We start from the raw sequence: 21,721 nt of genomic DNA, 5'->3' as shown, positions 1-21,721 counted from the left end.
ATTGCTTTATTTCTTCTTTAATTTCACGTCTAGCCCATTGGTTGTTCAGAAGGTTATTTAATTTCCATGTATTTGTGCAGGTTTTGCAATTTCTTTTGCCATTAATTTCCAATTTCAGTGCACTATGATCATATATATGGGATAATTTCAATCCTTTTTCATTTACTTAAGAATGATTAATGGGTTAATATATGGTCTATTTTGGAGAATGTTCCATGTGCAACTGACAAGAATGTATATTCTGATGTGGTTGAATGGAACACTGTGTAAACGTCTACTAAGTCCATTTGCTCCCAAGTATGATTCAGTCCTATTATTTGTTTACTGACTTTCTGTCTAGTTGATCTATTTCTTTGTAACAGTGGGGTATTAAGGTCTGCTATTACAGTTGTGTTCTTGTGTATTTGGTTTTTCATGTCCATTATTATTTGTGTTATATAGTTGGGTGCTTCTACATTTGGTGCATATATATTTGTAGTTGTTAGCTCTTCTTCTTTAATTTTTCTGCTAACAAGTATGCAATGACCTTCTTTATTCTTTTAATCATTTTTGGTTTGAAGTTCACATTGTCTGCAAACAGAATAGCTACCCTGCTGTTTTCTGGGTTCCTGCTACATAGAATATTGTTTTCCATCCTTTGACTTTTAAATCTATGAGCTTCCTTATGAGTCATATATGTTGCTTATATACAGTATATTGTGAAATCCAGTTTCTTAATCCATTCTGTCAATGGATAGGTGAGTTGAGGCCATTTACACTTTCGGATATAACTAATATGTATTGGCTCAACTTTGTCATGTATGTATGTTCCTATTGTTTTTCTGCTTTTCCTCTTTCTTTCATTTCTTGACCTGCCTGGTGGTGTTTTTTTGTTGTTGCTCTGGAGATTGTGGTCATTTTTGTCTCTATTTAGTATGTCTTTCAGTACTCTTTCTAGTTTGGTTTGGTGGGCATGAATTTCTTCAGTTGTTCTTTGTCATGGGAGTATCTTGTTTCTCCATTAAATTTGAAAGACAGTTTTTCTGGGTACATCCATCTGAGTTGAGGGTTGTTTTCTTTTAGGTCCTGGAATACTGCACTCCAAGCTCATCTTAACTTGAGGGTTTGTGCTGAAAAGTCTGCTGTGATTCTGATGGGCTTTCCTTGACTGGTGAGCTGTATCTTTTCTCTAACAGCTTTTAGTATTCTGTTTTTATATTGTATGTCTGAGATTCTAATTATTATATGTGTAGGTGTAGATTTATGTTGGTTGTGACTGTTTGGCATTCTATATACTTCACTTATCTGTATATCAGACTTTTTTCCCATGTTTGAGAAATCTTCTTTTATTGCTTCTGTGAATAGTTAACTAAGTCATTTGCATTGACTCCTGCCATCTTCATTGATGCCTAATTAGTCTTACAGTTTTTCTCTTGGCATCATCCTGAAGTTCCTGTATTGTCATTTCACGCTGCTTTGTTGTTTTTAGGGTTTTTTTTTTTTTTGTCGTGGGGATCGAACTCACGACTTTGCCCTTGCCAAGCAGGTGCTTACACTGCTGAACTAAATTCCCGGCCCCTGCTTTGTTGTTTTTAAAAGTTTACTCTTTCATAACTGTGATCCTGTCCTCAAGGTCTGTAATTTTATCCTCAGCTTCATTTAAACAGTTTTGCCAGCTTTCAATAGAATTTTTTGTTTCTTGGATATCTCTTTGAATTTGTTTCATAGATGCTGCTTGTTTTCTATATTGCTCATTCGAGATTTCAATCAATTTCCCATGTTCCTGTATTTTTTTAAATCTATTTCTTCTCTGGCTATGCTGAGTAACTCCTTTACTAAGGTTGTTATTTGTCTTTACATAGGTAACTGTTTCTAATTTGATTTTCTTTGTAGCCTCGTGAGTTTGTTATTTCATTTGCTATCTTTTCAGAGATTCCTGGTGTATGACTTTTAAAATCCTCTATTTCAATGTCACCTGTACTTGCTCCTGATGGACTAGATGTTTGAGATTGCATTTTGCCTTTTTGTTTTGTCATTTTCACCTTTTGGGTTAATATTTGGTCTTTCAATCTCAACTGTCCCTAATGTGAATTTTAGGGTTCTACTGTATAGTTGATGTTTGTTCAGTTGCTGGGTACCATAGTGAGTCGGTCACCTGAGTTCCTCCTACAGGGCCTGTTGGGTAAGTCCTATATTCTTTCTGGGCTAACTAGCCTAGAGCTACTAATGTAGGTCAACTCTTAGTTCTTGCTGTTGCTATGTCTTCAATTTGTTGCAGGTCACCAGATCTCCCTGTCTATAGTGTTTATGTCAGCGGAGGCCCAACTGTGTCACTGGTGGTCTCATAAGATCTTTTAATTTTCTTCAAATTGGGGAAAGTCTTATTGGCACACTCCTCAATCTGTCTGATGTTCTTTGTAGAGGAGGGGATCACCCACAGTCTTTCCAGGTTCATCAAGGTCTTACAGTTGGAGGGAGCCTCACTATTGTTTCTGTTTACCCACTACACACCTCTATTTTAGGGGCAACTCACCACGCTGACTGAAGCTTGCTGAGGTTTTCTGTTTGGATGAGGGGTTCCTGAGTCTCCCATCGAGCCAGCATGGTAATCCACTGTAGTCCAGAGTTGTGGAAAAAGGGGTTGGAGCCAAAGATCAATTATAGTATTAGGTCCAGGAGGTGGGGAGATTCCCTGAGGGCCAGGCCTGTGGTCAGGGGCATCCTAGGTGTGCTGGGGCGTCCCAGGCATGCCCGACTGAGGGGCAGGCCTGCAGCAGTGATCCAGAGCATCTCAGGTGTGCAGGGCAGGTCCACGCCAAGTTTTTCACTTTAAAGTTGGTATTTCCTATCATATTGTCTAACACATTTATGCTAAAGAGTTCTACTAGATTTGAGCTAATGAAAGGCTATAAAGATTACTCCTTTTTCTGTTTTTTGTATTCTTTTTACCATTATCATGTAATATTCTTATATTACCAAGTATTAGATGGGACAGCCAATAATGACCTGAAAATCTGAGCATGCTGCTTAAAATTTAGCATGGTGGCATTCTGGAATGAGATAACTTCACACAGAAATAACACTTGTAAGGCTTTTTAATGAGTATTCTGCCATGTTGCTAGGTCTGTCTTCAGAATTTACTAGTTACCATTGCATGGTCATCTGCGGGAAAGAGACAAATCAAGAGTGCGTTCCTGGGCTGGGGATTTAGCTCAGAGGCTAAGTGCCTGCCTGGCAAGCGCAAGGTCATGAGTTTGATCCCTGGTACCAAAAAAAAAAAGAGTGTGTTCTTTGCCTCTGTGCCATGTGGTCTGAGGATTTAGAATGTGACTACAGACATCCTGGTGAGATCAGCCAATCCAGACAATACTGCATTAAGCACTGAGACATAGGGAAAGTACCAATCCGCCTTGGGTGTGTGTGCTATGGAACAGGGCCAGCCCAATTGCTTCCTGGCTGTGTAACAGTTGACAACTTAGTAAACATCCTTAAGCAACTCACTGCAATTTGAAAATTGGGAGTAAATAAAAGCTTTTGTGGTTGATAAAATATTAATAGCCTGAGGCACAATTCCTGCTTGTATATAGGAACTTCCACAGTTATCTCAGATATTCATTCATTCACCAATAATTGGACATTAGATAGGAAAATGGTTTGTACATTAATATAAAAGAAGAGACCCATTCTGATAGAGGGCAACAATCATCACAGGAAGAGAAGATAATGTTGGCTTATGCGTGATCTTACTGAAGATTTTCCTTGAGCAAATCATGCTTGGATATTTTAACTAGATGTCAAAGCCAAAGGCTGTTTTCAGGTGACATTATCAGAGAGAACTAGAGAAAGAAAAAACACATGATGAGAGGATAATGGCTATTTTTATTCGGAGTTCAATTAGAAAATTCAAAAATTAATGTAAATATTCCAGCTTTAGAATTACTGGTTTAGATTCTGTTAATCACGATGGTGAAGTTTTGGATAATGTAAACATTTTTTTTATAAAAGAAGTACTTATAGAACAAATTGAATCCCATGAATTAAAGGTAGACATGGCTAATTTTAGTGACCAGATGAGCTGTTTTTCCATAATGTTGTAATCAGAGGTTAGTGGTCCAGTTGCTTCCAGTTGGCAATATGGTTTCAAGGTCGATGAGTTGTTCACCCTGGAAGCTTTCTCTGCTGGTATGAAGAATGTGGATGAGTCCTACTCCCTGTATCCACTGCTGTTTATATCACCATTTTAGCCACGCACTGCCAGGATCCTCACCTGACATAATTTGTGCCCACTTCTCCATTGCCTACCCCAGATTTTCCATTCTAAATTCCTCTATTTTTCTTGCTTTTAAGTTTACTATACTTAGATTTTATCATCCTTTAAAACCTTCCCTTTAAGTCAGTCCCATTCATCCTGGCTCAGCTTACATGTTGACTTTGAAGGTTCTTTATGAGTAGTAAGATAATACAGTGAAGAGACACATGTGCCTATCACAGTGTTCTTGTTGTGCCTCTAACATCCGAGTTCTCTCCTCCTAAGTTGAGATAGTTATATGTAAGACTGGTGAAATATTGTGAGGGTTCAGTTCAAGGAAATTGCTCAGTCTTATTACTCAGCAAAGATTGAATATAAATAGTCACACATTTTTATTGCTGCATAGTTTTACACACCTCAGAAGTTAATGACCTGATACTGTTCTTAATATATGTTAATCGTAAGGTAGTAGAGTTTGCCATCATATATGGTGAATTTGTCTTTAGATACAAAATTCATATATAAAGCTAATAAATGTTGATAGGATATTCTTCATGTAAACCTGCTGCTTGATTTTCTTTAGATCAGTGGCACTTAGTACTCTGGAACATAAGTATGTATGTTTACTTACATATAGCCGGATCAAGGATGATCAAAATAGGTAAATGTTTAAATTTTTTTAAAAATTACTACAGAAAAAGACATACAGCCATTAATCCCCCTCAGAATATCCCCCCTTGCTTTGAAAACACTTATTCCATTGTTCTTGCCACTCTCTGAAGCAGTTCAGGAAGTCCTCTTTTGTGTTTTTTCAAGTTATGTCAAAAATATGATTAATGCTACTGTCAGGTGCCATATGGAAAGGATGATAAAAAAAAAATAAAATGGTGTGTCCTCATCTACTTTATTTACCAGGTGTGACATCTGACTTTTCCCCAAAGGCAAAATGACCATGAAGGTAAACATTTTAATTAATTCAACCATGTTTTAGACACTTACGAAAGACACTCATGAAAGAGAACTTCCAGAACTGCTTCAGAAAGTAGCAAAAATGATGGGAAAAATGTGTTTGAAGTAAGCAAAATATTAATTTTGAGGGGTATTGATGGCAGTGTATCTTTTAGTGTAATAAATTTTTCTTAGAAACTTAAGCATTCTTAAAATGCATTTAAGAAATGCATTTCTTAAAAACTTAAGCATTAAGTATATTTTTTTAATATACACATGTACACATTTTGGATATATGTCTACTGGATACATGTACTTGCACAGATATGGGTGTTTATCAAGCAGTGAGATCATAGGTGCTCTGTACAGAATTTGGTCTTCATGGCAACTTGCCACTTTTTGTATTACACTTTTTTTTTTTTTTAGTATCAGGAATTGAACTCATGACCTTGGACTTGCCAGGCAGACACTTGTGCTGCTGAGCTATATCCCAGACCCTTATCATAATGTTCTTGCAAAGAAAAAAGGCAGTGTGGAAGTGACATTCGTGGTGTTAATATGTAGAGATTCCAGAAAATATCATCATGAACAGGATTAGGAATGTTTTAAACAGTAATCTTTAATCTTATTGGTGGCTTGTATACCGGTTTCTCCAGCTGATTCGAAAGTTCCCTAGTAGAGGCCCATGTTAGTTGGTTTGGGTAGAGAGAACACTATGGACACAGCAGAACCCAGTAGAGCTTAGAAGTTTACTCTTTGTCACCTTGGTGGGCTAGATATAAAAGGAGGAGACTATAAAACATTTTTATTTAAAGGCCATAGATAAGTCCTCTTTTGAGTGTTTTCACTTGCTACAATGTTCAACAAAGGGCAGTTATTATTTTGCCAGCTCTCATTGGTCTTGGATTCTTGACTGCAAAATGGGAAAGGGATGAGTCAGACATCAGCAGAACTCAGCTGTGGTCAGGATGGTTAGGATGGGAGGGAGGACTGTGTCCACTTCAGCTTCAGGTCTGTGGATACAAGTAAGGTTAGTTCCATGAGGTTTAAATGGAGCCCTCTTGGTGCCATCACTGACCTCACCCAACAACTGCATAGAAAAAATGAGAATGGGATAGGAAATACACACAGAACCCAGACACAGCTTCTTTCCTTTTAAGTAAATTTCACATTTCTAAAATTTAAATATTATGTATTTTTTATTTCAGTAATGGTTCATATATGTTTATGGGAGATAGTTGCTCTGTTATATAAAACAAATATCATTAGAACTGGCTAGTCCATGTGGTTCTCTGTAATTTGTATCTTATGCTTCTGATGTCAGCTTGAAATGAACTTTGTTCAGCAAAATGGTTTGTAAATATTGGTTTTCATTTGGCAACAGGAGTGAACAGATCAGGATTTCTGCCTTGTGCTGAGTTTATCCAAACAAACCCAACACTTTTATATTTAAAAACCCAGGTGCTTGTCTTCTTAGTCTCAGGTGTACCCCATCTGCCTTGTACGTTAATCATCTGCAGAGCTGTTTGCCTTGATCACTGCCATGCTCATTAGGGGAGGCCGCCCTCTCAGTTGTCACCTTCCCTGAGGACCTGTGGGGTTATTTTACCAAGCATGTGCAATTTTACATTTCTAAAAGCAGAAATGTTACAGGAGGAGCCGTTCTTAGTGTGGGAGGGAAGCAGCTGACAGGCGAGAACCCCCAGCCTGACTCCTCTGTGAGCTCCCTGGCGGAAGGAGCACTGCCGCAGTCTCTCTCTGAGCGCCTTTCAGGGGCACACTCTGCACCACCCCTTCCTTGGCACAGGCCATCTATGGTTTAGCTGGAAAGCTAAACCATCTTTATTTTTAAACTTGCAGTCACTTCTGTGTCTTGAGGGAAGAGAAAGGTGAAAAGGATCATTTGTTCCTGGGCTGAGCTTCAGGCTTTGGATGCCAAGATATTCCTCAGCTTCCCTGGATGTTTTTTAAATAAACAGGACACTAACCAGCCCGGAGTCATGTGATAACAACCTAAAAGTTTGGCTAGAGAGAAAAACAGAGAAAAAACCTGAAGAGAGTATTATCTGTGAAGAGTTTAAAGGAGTCAGTTAAGTCCTACGATTTCACACCATGGAATGTATATATTTTAGGATTAAGTTGAACACTTGGGTCATGGCCTCAGGTTGGAAAGAAGGACCTGCCAACCGGTGCCTAGGATTTGCAAGCGCTTGTGGAGGGTACTGGAAGTTGCCACGCTTCCTGCTGAGCTAACTCTGGGCATTGCACACAGACAGGGGCCAGCCTGCCGCTTGGAGGATCTTCCTGGAATTGCTACCCAGTGTTACCAGAAACCAGATCTCTGCTAGGCTGAGGCAAAAACAGCAGAGCTTGCTCAGCACTAACTAGGGGTTGCCATGTGGCCTTGGCATCCTATAAACTGTCTGTGCTTCCCTGAGCTCGTAAGAAATCTTCCCAAGTAGCACTGTGACTACATTGCTTCATGGGAACTGGCTTACCTTCTGTATTATTCCCTCTTCCTTAAAATGATGATTTTCCCTTGAAAGTTCCTTCAGTCTAGGCTTTAAGTCAGCTCTCCTTTCCTACCTCCCTCCCTAACTGCCTTTTTGCCACCTTACAAAAGAAAAACATACCCTTTGCCACACTCTGACTCTTTGCAAGATGCATTATCCCAGGGTGTGAGAGAGGATGTGTGATTTTACAATTTATTTTAGAGGTACACATGCAAAAATGTTTGAAGATTTCTGGTCAGATTAAATTTCCTTGAGGAACTGTGCATAGAAGTAAGCTATCAGCCACAGGCATAGAAATCGTTTTTATTTACTTATTTTATTAGTATACTTTTGTAGTATGGAATGATCACCTTCCTCGCGGGAAGTTGGTACATATACATAACACGTCTTAATTGTTTTGGGATGACAAAAGTTTTTGGAATTTATTGTAATTTTGGATGAAAAACAGTGTGCTAAAAATTTAATAGTACATTTTAAGTGAATGATATTTAATAAATTAATTGATCTAAAAATTATTTTTAAAAGAAAATCAAGAATGCTATCATTTGGATATGATTTGAGTATCCTTCTTCCCCCGCCAAGGTTTCATGTGTTGAAATTTGATCCCTATTCTGAAGTGTCAGGAAGGTGGGAACTTAATCCAGTTATGGCATTCAGAAGTGGCCTGTGGGAGAGGATTAGGGTTAGACAAGGTCATCAGGGCAGAGCCCCTGTGATTGAATTGCTTGTGGCTTTATCAGGAGAAGAGAGAGGGCAGGAGACATGCACATGTACATACCCCACCCTTACCATGCGACGCTCCACTATTCCTAGGGCTTTGCCAGCGAGATCTTCACCAGCTGTGGCCTCTTGACCTCAACTTTGCACCTCCAGAACCATAAACCAAAATAAACTACTTTTCTTCACAAAGTGCCCTTCCTTGTGTAGGTATTTCATTCTAGTCATAAAACCAGAGCAATACAAAAAATCTCCCAGTGGGAGAAGTGAAGAGTGTTGAGCATTGAACCCTTTCCACAGTGAAGGGTTAGGAAGAGGAAAGGCAAAGGGGATCACTGCATTCAGTGGACGCAGAGGACTTCAGACTTCGTTTAAATTTGGTTTTAGTTTTCAGTCAACATTGTACTTAGAGAAAATTTTTTTAAAAATCAAATAGTTACACGCTTACAACAAAAGCAGCAACAAAACTGCAGTTCTCTGCCCCAGCTCTCCCCACCACCGCTCTTCCTTTCCCTCTCTGCTGTCACTCAGTGCTTCCTTTTTACAGTCTGTTGACTTTGCGGCAGAGGAGGAGGATTAGGTTCCATCTCCTCCCCGTCTCCTGACATATGCTTCCTTCCTCTGGCTGCCTTAACTGCAGTCAGTTTTGGTTAGCTCCTTATTCAGCCCTGCTCTAGGGTTTGTTAGCCAGCCTTTTTTTTGAAAGAGGGGTTCACTATGAAGTTAAGACTGGCCTTGAACTCACATTGTAGCCCAGACTGGCCTCAAACTCGGCGCTGTCCTCTACCTCGACATCCCAAGTGCTGGGACTGCAGGAGCACGCCACCATGCCCAGCCTTTGTTATCTAGTCTTACAGACTTAGGTGTTTGGCATATTCCTCTCTGGGGTCTCCAGCCTTTCCAAGAAGACTTGGAGATCCTGACACGTGGGAGTAGGACTAGCCAAGGCTACCATAGCAAAGCCCAGCAGCTAGGAAAGCCTGCCCATGTTCTCAGCATATCCAGCCAATCTTTTTCTGTTCATTCCTATGAGCACATGGGAATGGACAGAGATTTCCAGTAAAGCGAAGAAAATACAACACAAGTGACAGAGACCTTCGCCCACACCCTCGGTCAGTCAGATCAGCAGAAAAACGAAAAGAATATTGGGGGGAGGTATGGAAATAAAGAACAGATTCAATCCAGAGAGTAAGATAAAAGAAAAGATAAAAGAAAACAAACTGGTATTAATACCCTTAAACTGGGCATGGTGGCACATGCCTGTAATCCCAGTACTCAGGAGGCTGAGGCAGGGGGATTATTGCAAATTGGAGACCAGTGTGGGCTACAAAGTGAGCTCAGTGCTAACCTGAACTGCATAGTGAGAACCTGTCTCAAAAAGAAAAAAAAAAATCATTAGAAAATAAGATTGCCAAATCTCAAAAAATATGAGTAAAACCAAATGTATCAGTTAGAATTCATTGGAGGAGCAGATGTGATAGATACAATATGGTATGATATATGATGCAAACATTACACAGGGAATTTACAGAGCAGGCTTCCAGTGGCCGTCTGTGAAGTCAGGGCTGGAAGAATGCAGGGAGCTGGAGAGCCCCAGGAGCCAAGTGAAAGTGAAGGCCTGTGGAGCTCACTGCAGAGCACAGGGCAAGTCTGCACTAGAAAACTGGAAGATCTGCATTTGAAGGCTGAAGAATCTGCTGGAAGATGAAGGAGCTAGACAAAAATCTCAAGGCAGTGGCACAAACTGGAGCTCCTTCAGAGAAGCAGAAGAGGGCGGGTTCCCTTCTTTCCCTTTTTTTTTAACCCAGGCTACAAGCCCGTTAGGCTGGTGCCTCCCACATCAGGTGTTTCTGCTTGTTTAGTTTAGGCTTAGGAGTCAACCGTCCAGACACGTCTGGACTGTGATCCACTGACGCGCCGGGCATTTTTATTCAAGCTGACCTCACAAACTGACACCAAGTGTTAGCTAGGGTTCAGGGAAGGTAAGTGAGCAGACGCACCAAAGCAGCCTCTTCCCAGAATAATTTGATAATATGGTAGACATGGAGGTGCATAAGCCAGTGACCCAGCTCATTTCACTTTAGAAATATGCATAGGGAGGTTTTCCACGAGGAAGTTGTAGAAAGAAAGATGTTTCTATTGGGCTGTTTGTAAATTCTGGAAAAAAAGGAAGTAATTGTCAATAGTAAGGAAATAGATAAACACATATATTCAGAATACAATACTGTATAGCTCTTAGCCACTGGCCAGTCTACCTAAGTGTCACTCACAGTGCATTTGTTTATGTGCCGTCCCAAGTATTGCTTAGCAGGTATCATTTCAACCAGTTGATTCTTGTATTAAGTAAATTTGATAAAATTGTTTTTACATTTCCTGATATCTTACAAAATTAATAAAAATATGCAATTTTTCATCATCCTGTATTTAAATAATTGGGCTGGTAAGTGATTAAAATAAATGAGTTATTTAATTATATAATATGGGTGCCAAAATGTTGAAGAATATAAAAATCAAAGTTGTAAAAAGTATGTTTATGTAAATTTTAATGCATATATAAACACTTCTTTGAGGGTAATAGTAAAAAGGGCTAACACATGTATTGTCGATGACAGGCTGATATAATCTGTATTCTAGTGCTGCGAATACTGAGGCAGGAAAAGGTAAAGTAACATGCCGGTGTTCACATAGCTAGCATGTGGGTAATTCAGGGATAAAAAGTAAGCAGCATGGAGTGAGAACGTGGGCTCTCATTCCCACCCTGCCTTTCACTGAGTTACAGCCCCAGCCCTTTTTTTCTGTTCCTTGTTTTGAGACAGTCTCGCTAAGTAGTCCAGGTGGGGTACCAACTCTTGATCCTTTTGCCTCTACTTCCCAGAGGGTGCACACACGCACACACACACACACACACACACACACACACACACACACACCACTACACCCAGCTGATTTTAATTTTAAAGCAGTTTTCCATTTACAGCAAAAGTGAGCATTAGGTAAGGAGACTTCTCATGGTCCCTCAGACTTGCATTGCCTCCTGTAACACAATCCCTATCTGTGCTTCAGTTTTTATAACTGATGAACCTACCCACCCCTGATTATCACAGTGTCTGTAGTTTACATTTGGCTCTGATTCTGCACTCGTGTTGGGTTTGAATATATATTTAATGACTTGTAGCCACCGTTATAAAATCATAAAGGAGAGTTTGCAGCCCTAAAACTTGTGTCCCAGTCACCCTCTCTGTAGCCTAACTCCTACCAAATACAGATCTTTTTTTACTATCTTGTTTTGCCTTTTCCAGAAAGTCATGTTAGAAGAATACAGTGTATAGCTTTTTCAGATTAGCTTCTTTCACTTTAATAATATGCATTTTAGTTTCCTCTGTTTCTTTTTATGACCTGATAGTTCATTTGTTTTTACCACCAAATAGTTGTGTTTCACTGTCTAGATGCGTAATACTGTTTTAAAACGTTTATGTTTTAATACTTCATAGCATCTAATGATTAAACCTTGGAAACATCCCAGTGCTGAGTGTTCAGGGACACGGGGCCAAGAGAACCATAGATTCTGTGAATGGGTGTGTGCATTTTTTCACTGGGCTTCATTCAGCAAGGCACCCTTAGGCTTACTGTTTTCCTGTGTCAGTGTCTTCACGCCTGTGATGTGGGCCTGGAGTCAGATGGGGCAGCACTGCAACCTCAGGCCAGACGGTGCTCCAAGCCAGACACCTCTGAACCCAGCGGCTCATTATGTGATTGAGCTGTATTTCCACCTCAGGACAGGCTTCTAGAAAGATACTGAAATCTTACCTAAACATATTCCTCATAAGGATTTTGACTGGGAATCTCCGTGTCATTTTCTTCATCACTGCTTTCTTTATGACTCATTCTAATTACTTGTGCACATTAGTGTGGCTTTTATATTGCAGGAAAGTATAGGCAGGGCATTTGCTAAAGTAAATATTATTGTTAACAGTTTGCCATGTGTTACATATATACAGTCCTTTTGAAGTTGCCAAAGTTGAATTGGGGAGTTCAGAGTTAGAAAGATACAATTTTTGCTTTCTGCAGCCAGAGCGCACATTCTGTGTCTCTTTGTCTGTATTTCTTCTTTGTCTTTGTGTTTCCACAGTTTATTTTTTCATCCAATACCATTTTCCATTATCCTGAGAAAAGCCATCTATCCGTCTCCAAGATTCAGAATGTCCCTGCTGGTTGTCACTAAGATAGTCCCTCACACAGAACCCGGAACTCCAGCATTCCCTTTCCAGAGGACTTCCCTTGGTTTGCAACAAGAAATCATCACTGTGACTTAAATGACATCAAACATCTGCCTACCACAGGGCACCATTAGTGCTCTAAGTAACACTCAAAGTCTTTAAGGCCTTCCTGCCTGCCATTTGCAAGTTACATAGTACATGATAAGTGCACAGTTAACCTTCTGGGGTAATACAGAATATGAGAAACAATGAGGAAATAGGTTCACATATATGAATATTATATGGGAACATTGCCATTGTGAGGGTGCTTGCATTTTTAAAAAATTTTATTTAAAGAAAAAAGCAAAACAAAAAAGGGTAGTAATAATACAGAATTTCAAACAAAAATAAACACTAAGAAATCACTAGTTGATAAATTACATACTGTCATCTTAGAAATAGTTGTTCAAGTTAGAAAATTACAGCATACAAAGTGGATGTTCAAACAGTGAAACTGCAAACAGTTCTGTTCAGTGATCCAACAAAATCTTAGTAATATGGTTTTACACATTTAAACATATAGATAATTATATCCTTTAGAGCACTTTCTTTTCCTTTTTTTTTTTTTTTTTTTTTTGTTTTTACAATAGCAATTACACATTTTGGGTTTTATTACTCCTAAAGTTCTTACTACTTTTTACACTAGAGACACAGTGTGATGTTTAAAATATGGTTCTTATTTATTTCACTTAGGGTAGTCTTAAGTTACCTACATTTACCTATGAAGGCCTCAAGATCATCCTTTTTATAGCTGAGTAATATTCCATTGTATAAAAATACCACCTCTTTTTCATCCACTCTGAGGTTGATGGGCATCTAGTTGTTTCCAAGATGTAGCTATTACAAATTGTGCTGCTGTGAACATAGGTGCACGTATATCACTGTGACATGACCTTTTCAAGTTTTCTGGGAAAATACCCACGAGAGGAATAGCTGGGTTGAATGGAACTTCCAATCCTAGTCTTCTGAGAATTCTCCATACTGATTTCCATAGTGGTTGTACCAGGCTACACTCCCACCAACTGTGGAGCAGTGTTCCTTTTTCCCTGCAGCCTCGCCAACATTTGTTATCAGTTATTTTCTGGATGGGAGTTATTCTTTCCAGAGTGAGACGAAATATCAATGCTGTTTTAATTTGCATTTCTCAAGTGACCAGTGATGGTGAACATTTCTTCGTGTATTTATTTGCCATTTGTATATCTTCATCTGAGAACCATGTGTTCGTCTCAGATGCCCATTTTTGGAGAGTGTTTTTGAATTTGGGTGTCTTGATGTCTTTCAGTTCTTTTTATGTTCTGGATATAAGTACTTAGTTTTAGGGGTTGCTGGCTATAATTCTTTCCCATTCTGTGGGTTTTCTTTTCACTCTGTGGTGATTTGTTTTGAAATGCAAAAACTTTTTTTCAGTCTTCGGCAAATGGAAAGCCAGTTTTTCTAACACCATTTATGAAAGAGACTATCCTTTTTCCAGTCAATATGTTTATCCCCTTTGTGAAATTTCAGGTGGCTGAGTGTCTTTGTAGTTGTGCTTGCATCTTCTATCTGTTCCATTGACCCTCAGGTCTATTTCTTTGCAAGTACCATGCTGATTTTATCACTGTGGCTTTGTAGTATAATTTCAAGTCAGGAATTGAGATACCTCCTGCCCTGCCTTTGTTGCCCAGAGTTGCCTTTGCTATTCTAGGTTTCTTCTGTTTCCAAATGAATTTTAGGAGTGTTTTCTCTAGATCTGTGAGGTATGTTAATGGTATTTTGATTGGGATTGCATTAAATCTGTATAAGAGTTTTGGGAATATGGCCATTTTCATAATGTTGGTTGTTCCTAACCAAGAGCAAGGAATATTCTTTCCTTTTCTAACGTCCTCTTTAATCTCCTTTTTTTAGAGAAGTATAATTTCAGCATATAGTTCTTTTACATTCTTGGTTAGGATGATTCTAAGTATTTCATTTTTTTAGATGCTATTGTGAAGGGGGATATTTCCATAATTTCTCTCTCAGTGAGTTTTTTGTTTGTATACAGGAATGCCATTGATTTTTAAGTTTTAACATTATATCCAGCTACGCTGTTGAATTTGTTTATTACCTCCATTAAATTTGAAAGACAGATTTTCTGGGTACGTCAGTCTGAGTTGAAAGTTGTTCTCTTTTAGGACTTTAAATACCTCACTCCAAGCTCATCATGCCTTGACAGTTTGTGCTGAAAAGTCTGCTGTGATTCTAATGGGCTTTCCATGATAGGTGAATTGTGTCTTTTCTCTCTAACAGCTTTTAGTCTTATGTTTTTATGCTGCATGTCTAGGATCTTAATTATTATATGTCTGGGTGCAGCTTTATGTTGGTTGTGATTGTTTGGTGTTCCATATGCCTCACTTATCTGCATATCAGATTTTTTCCCCCATGTTTGGGAAATTTTCTGCTATTACTTCTGTAAATAGTTTAGTTATGTCATTTGCATTTACTCCTGCATCCTCACTGATGCCTATTAGTCTTATATTGTTTCTCTTGGCATCATCTTGAGGCTGCTGGATTATCATTTCATGCTGCTTTGTTATTTTTAAAAGTTCTATTCTTTCGTGATCGCTAATTGTGATCCTGTCCTCAAGGTCCAAAATTCTATCCTCAGCTTCATTTAAACAGTTTTGCCAACTTTCAGTAGAATTTTTTTGTTTCTTAGATGTCTCTTTGAGTTTGTTTCATGAATTCTGCTCATTTTCTATATTGTTCATTCAAGGTTTCAATCAGTTTCCTAGGCTCCTGTACTTTTTTTTATCTGTTTCTTCTCTAACTGTGCTGAGCAACTCCTTTACTAAGGCTAAATATTTTACATGAGAGAGTACTTCTAATTTGATTTCCTCTATAACCTCATGGAGTTGTTTTTTTATTTCACTTGCTATTTTTTCAGAGATTTCCAGTGTGTTACTTTTGAAGTCCTCTATTTCAATGTGTCTTGTACTTGGTCCTGGTGGACTAGTTGGTTGAGATTGTACTTTGCTTTCTCATTTTGCCATTTTCCCCCTTTGAGTTAATATTTGGTCCTTCAATCCCACTAGTGTCAACTGTTGGTAGTGTGTATTTTGGGTTCCTACTGTAAGACTGATTTTTGTCCAATTACTGGGTCACACAATGAAGAGGTGAGCCAGTCACCTGAATTCCTCCTGCAGGGCCTGTTGGGTGAGTCCTATCTTCTTCCTAGACTTTCAAGCCTAGGAGTACTGATGGAAACCAACCCCTAGTTCCTGCAGTAATTATGTCTTCAGGTTGTTCAGTCACCAGATCTCCCTGTCTATAGTGTTTGTCCTGGCTGTGACCTACTGTGTCTCTGGGTGTCCCACAGGCCTCCTTAATTTTCTCCAGGTTTGGGAGGCCTTGTTGGCACCCTCCTCAACCTACGTGATATCTGTGTGGAGGAAGGACTCACCTACCCACTTGCCAAGCTCGCCTATGGCCTACTTATGGATGGGATTTCTCTATTGCTCCTTTTTACTCACTGAAGGTGGCAAACTCTATTCCTGATTGAAGGACAAACCTACCTCATGATGGAAGCCTGCTGAATTCTTCTTACTGAGTGTCCCCTTGATACTGCATGGTTTTTGCACTGCAGTCTAAGGGTCTGGGGGGAGGTGTGGGAGCAGAAGATGAACAGCAAAGCTAGGTCCAGGAGGCTGGGGGGAGTCCCCTGATGGCAGCAGTGGGACTGCGGGGGCGCATGTCATGGGTTGTAGTTTCTAGGTCATGAGGTGTGTAGTAGCCAGGACTGTGGGACACGGGAAGGGCCCGGTTCTGACCCAGCATCATGCGCTCCTCTGGCTGGAATTCCCGGGTCCTGCAAGGTGGTCTGCAGAGATGGTGAGAGTCACAGGAGGGCTGTAGGTCTAGCATGGCCCCATGTGTACTGCTGGCTGGAGTTCCTGGGCTCTGGGAGGTCATCTACAAAGACACAAGAGTCACAGGAGGGGCCTGGGTCTAGCCCAGCCCCGTGCACATCTCTGGCTGGAGTTTCCAGGTCCCACGAGGTCGTCTCTAGCTTATCTTCTGTGTTTTAAAAATGAGGAAATTGAGGCTCAAAGAGATAAATGTGTACAAAATAACAAAGCCAACTACTGGCAGTTAATTACCGACAGAGTTGGAAGTAGGAAATAGGCCCCGCTCTTCCTGCATATGTTTACTGCATCTTGGAGTTTAACAAAATATCCCTAAACTAAAACAAAGCTATAAATCATTATTTCATTTTCGTGGGTTGATATGTAAGACTGCTCAAAAGGCTTCATAGGTGTAGTGCTCATAAGCTTTGGAATGTAGTATCTGTGATATATAGTCAGAACATTAGCTTAAAGCTTTTCCATATCTTACGTTGAATAAAAGGTAAGTTCTTGAGATGAAAACTGCTTGTGTGTATGATGTTACAGAAGTTTTAACACATCTGTCTTATTTGTGTAACTATAAATATCATCAGGACACTACGTTTTCTTTCAACCAGAGGGAAAACCCAAACCTGATACACCAGAGTTGAATCAGAGATTTAGATTTTTTTTTTCTTTTTTTGTTGTTTTTTTTTTTTCAGACAAGGTCTCATTATGCAGTTCAGGCTTGTCTTGGGCTCACTTTGTAGCCCAGGCTGGTCTTGAACTTGGAATAATCCTCCTGCCTCAGCCTCCAGAGTGCTAGTGTGTGTCACTGTGTCCAGTTTAGATTTCATTGTTAAGCTTTATTCCCTTTTGGGTGGAGATTTGGCAGCAGAAGTTTGCTCATTTGCATTTAAGATTTATAGGATAGTTCTGTTTGTGTTTTTGTGACAGTCCTGCTCTGAAGTGGTTGGGTGATAGAGAGCTTTGATTGGGTAAGTGCTGAGGTTAGTTTTATAATTTTTTCCTCCAATGAACTCTTTAACTCAGGTACTCTTTTGAGACACATTTTTACTGTCTTTGCTAGAAACTTAAATACCTTTACTATGGTAACATTCAAAAATACTAATATTAGGATATAAGTTTTACAGATATAATTGTTATAAACAGAGACAACATCCTTCATGACTAAAGAAAACAGGAAAGCCTTACTTGAAATACTAAGTAGAAGCAAGTTTAGTAAATTTGATTGTTTGACTTAAGTCTTCTAGAAAACATCTACAACAACAAAGAAATCTTTGTAACAAACTACCTGTCCTAATATGATAATGATTTATCTTGCAGTGTGTGAACTTAAGTCTCCTTCCATGAGTGATTTCCTCTGGGGGCTGGAAAACTCCGGCTGGTTACGGCACATTAAAGCCATCATGGATGCAGGAATCTTCATTGCGAAGGTATGAGATTACAGAAGAACACTCCTCCCTCCCTGCTCCCCTGCTGCGCTAAGCAGTGGCAACAGGGTGTAGGTAGCTGGCTTTGCAGACACCTCCATGTGGCGTCTTTGGAAGATGTCATTTTGCAAAAGAGCACACTGCTCAGTTGATACCACATTACATGGTTGTAAAATGGTAATATTTTTCTGGAATATTGTGTCTTTCATTAAGCTTAATCTAGTATAGGAATATACCAAATGTGAGTCAGTAATAGGGGCTTACAGATTACCTCCAATAGACCATTCTTTTTTAGTCTTGACATAAAACCTAAGTTATGTTCCACTAGCTGGCAGGTAGATTCCACTGTATTATCTGAAAAATCTTGCTGCAATTTTCACAATGGTCTTTTTTTTTATTTATTTATTTAAAAGACATCATTTCTTTTGTTGTTGCTTTTTGCTTTTTGTTTTTTTTTTTTTTTTTTTTTTTTTTTTGGTACCGGTGATCAAACTCATGATCTTGTGCTTGTCAGGCAGGCACCTATGCCACTGAGCTAAATCCTTGGCCTATAATGGTCTTTTTTTAAAGTGCATTCTATTGTGTTGCTCAATGTTTCTTTAAAATACATTTCTTTTAGATTTATAATTAAAGAGAACCATGTCTTTTCTGATGCCAGTAGGCACTCCTTTATTAGATAACCATTTATTGAATAAATGTTTATTTAGTGCCATGTTCTGTCTAGATGTGATGGATGCAATACTGACTAGCTAGATTAAGTCTCTTTCCTCACAAAACTGACATTCTGGTGTGCTAGACAAAAAATAAAAACAAAATTTCTCTCTCCCTTATTTCCCAATTTTATTTCCTGCCAAGGCATGCAGTTAAACATTGTATGTACCTTTTCCATAACAAATAGAAACTTTTTTTTAGGTGTACCCCCCTCCATTACATGCCTTGTGTCTTTTTATCTGTTATGTTTTACTTTAATAATTTAGAATTTTCACACCTTGTACTTTTTGGAAATGGTTATACCTAGTAACAACCCTAAAATTTCAGTAAAGCTTAACATGGAAACCAGAGAGGAGGAAAAAAGAGGTCAAGAGTAGGTGAGAGGATAGATCATGAAGGTTTGCCTGCATGGGAAGCATATTGTATGTAGCAGATAAGCTACATCTAGAGATACTAATTCTAATAGATATGCTATATCTTGAAGCCGGTGGCTTCTCGATGAAATCAGAAAGGAAGGAAAAACCTAGCTCCTAGCATTAAACCACTGCTTGCTTAGCTTTGCCTTAGTGAGGCTGGGCATAAACACTGAAGAATGAACAGTGCTCCTTTTATCTTGCCTATTTCTCTGTAAGTCTGTAGCCAGTCCTGGCTCTGATTATGGATTGGTGTTTTTTAGGCAGTTGCAGAGGAAGGGGCAAGTGTGCTTGTTCACTGTTCCGACGGCTGGGACAGGACCGCTCAAGTGTGCTCCGTGGCGAGCCTGCTGCTGGATCCGCACTACCGGACTCTGAAGGGCTTCATGGTGAGTGGCTGCCTGGCGCTTCCCAGAGACACTACCCACACCAACAATAGATGCCTTTTTAAGAAATGTTTGCCAACTTATTGTTGCCAGCATTGTTTTTCTCTTAGTAGATCAGCAAAGTTATTCATAAGCATTTCAAAGATGAAAAAGACTCGAAGTCTAGAGGTAAATTTCCAAGATAACTAAAACCAATTCAAATCAGTTTTTCTGAATATTAGCTTGGGACACACATAAAACATATTTAAGGATTTGAGAAATAGTTTGATACATAATTGGCTCCTGTTTTCAAATTTGGGGTAATGTGTGAATTATAGCCCCCTAAACCAAAAAAAAAAAAAAAAAAAAAAAAAAAAAAAAAAAAAAACCCCACATTTCATAAAACAGTATTTGGAAAAAATTTTCCATATTGTGCATACAAATAGTCCTTAGGAAGAAAAACAGCTTTCATTCCTAGGTTTCTGTTTTTTAAGTAGTCAGAGTGGACCAAACGCCTCTCAGTGTTTCTGTGTCCTTTGCTGAAATGAGCTCGTTCTCCCATGGAGCTGGACCTCTCATGGAGCTTGACAGCCTTATGTGTGCTTCCCAGTATAACTGGTTGCTTCCACCTGACAGTTGCCTGGCGGGAACTTTTGGCTGTCTGGTACAATTTCCTTAAAATCAGTGCAGGGGCTTCCTAGTGACTATCCCGTTTCCTGGACACTGCTACTGCTAGGACTCCGTTAGCAGGTAGTATCCACTGGCACGCTGGGGCAGGAGAAGAGAGTCAGCCTCCCTTTCTGGAGCTTTCCTTTTTCTGAGAGGTGTCTAAGAACTTCTCATTACCCAGGATAGCAGTGAGACTTGAAAGGGACACACCCGCTTCAAACCTCTCTCCTGTGCCGAGGTTAGAAGGCTGGGTTTCCTCGATTACACTTGGAGAGTGGAAGGGCACCCAGACCTGTTGTGGGAACTGCGCCTGCCGGGAGACTTTCTCCTGCACGGCGTCCTTTCCTGCCACTGACTTAGCCTAACTGGGCCACATTAAAGCATTAAACTTGAAGCAAAAGTACATGTGTTTAGAGTAAAATGCATTTGGAGTTGTCAAGTACAGACTTTCAACAGTGCTTGTTGAAAGATTATTATATATATCTTCAGGGGAACTAATGGCCAGATTAAAGCACTGATGATAATAGAACCTCTCTATATTGTGTTGTCTATATTATGTAATTTATGTGTTAACTAGAACAGTTTTTAGAAAACTGTTTTTAGATTGATTGCAAGATAAGTTATGTGTGTTCCGTACAAGTTCATGGTTAAAAAAAATCCATACAGAAATGCAACAGTATATTGTGTATATAACTAAAACAGTTTTTTTAAAATTACATAATACAGAAAACATAATTACTACATTACTACAACATTAAACTGTAAGACTACAAACAATTATTATATTATGCTGATATAAAATTCTCTGTTTTAGTTATGCACACAAAGATCAGGACAATAGAGTAAGTCAGATAAGTAGAAGATACAGTGTCACAAGAAAAGGTAAATTTAGTATAACATGTTTCTTTTTGCCTGAAATCACTCTCAAAAGGGTTTTTACACTTGTTTACTTGTTAGGAATAATTGTTACATTTAAAGAAATAAAGTGGGGCTGGGGATTTAGCTCAGCAGCATAAGTGCCTGGGTTGCAAGCAGGCAGTCGTGAGTTCGATCCCTGGTACCGATAAAAAGGAAAAAGACAAAAGAAAAAGAAATAAAGTGTAAAATATATAATAAAGTCTAAAATATATGCATTATATACTGGGTCTCAGAGACCCAGTATGTAATTTAAAAATAAAAACAAAACACTATTTTAGATTGTAAACTCATGATAACCTTACCTTTGGAGGGCCAAAACTTATACCCCCAAACTCAGTGATTTTAGAGTTATTCTACTGTGTATTACAAAATCACTGGAGAACATTTCTAATTGTTTCCTGTCAAAAATTTGGTATTTTACATTATACAGACAGGCAGCATCACACAGAGTTAAGAAATAGGGTTCAGAATCTAGCTTACAAAATGGTGCATCCTGTTTCCTAGTAGCACGATCTTTCTTGGGTAATATTTAATTTCTCTTTGTTTCAGTCTTGCCTTTTCTAAAATGACAGCAATAAAAATGCCTGTCCCACAGGGATATATGAGATCACATAGGAAGCAATTTGAAATACCTGGCACACAGAAAGCACCCCGGGAATAGGGTTACAATTTCAGTTACCAGTTCTTGTT

General features: G+C 39.1%; 1 protein-coding gene across 3 annotated transcripts in view; it reads left to right on the top strand.

The window, feature by feature from the left end:
• Window positions 1-21,721, top strand: part of Mtmr7 (myotubularin related protein 7) — a 112,024-nt gene that overhangs the window by 79,078 nt on the left and 11,225 nt on the right. For all 3 annotated transcript variants that reach the window (XM_063234607.1, XM_063234606.1, XM_063234608.1), the window contains exons 8-9: window positions 17,849-17,958; window positions 19,343-19,468. In XM_063234607.1, coding sequence (XP_063090677.1) covers window positions 17,849-17,958; window positions 19,343-19,468 — 236 coding nt within the window. The remainder of the gene's footprint in view (window positions 1-17,848; window positions 17,959-19,342; window positions 19,469-21,721) is intronic.

Source organism: Cavia porcellus, unplaced genomic scaffold, assembly GCF_034190915.1.
Source record: "Cavia porcellus strain 051 isolate PalLab524CR breed Dunkin Hartley unplaced genomic scaffold, mCavPor4.1 scaffold_24, whole genome shotgun sequence".
NCBI lineage: Eukaryota > Metazoa > Chordata > Mammalia > Rodentia > Caviidae > Cavia > Cavia porcellus.
Note: the sequence above shows the minus strand (reverse complement) of the source record. Positions and strands in the feature narration are given on the sequence as shown.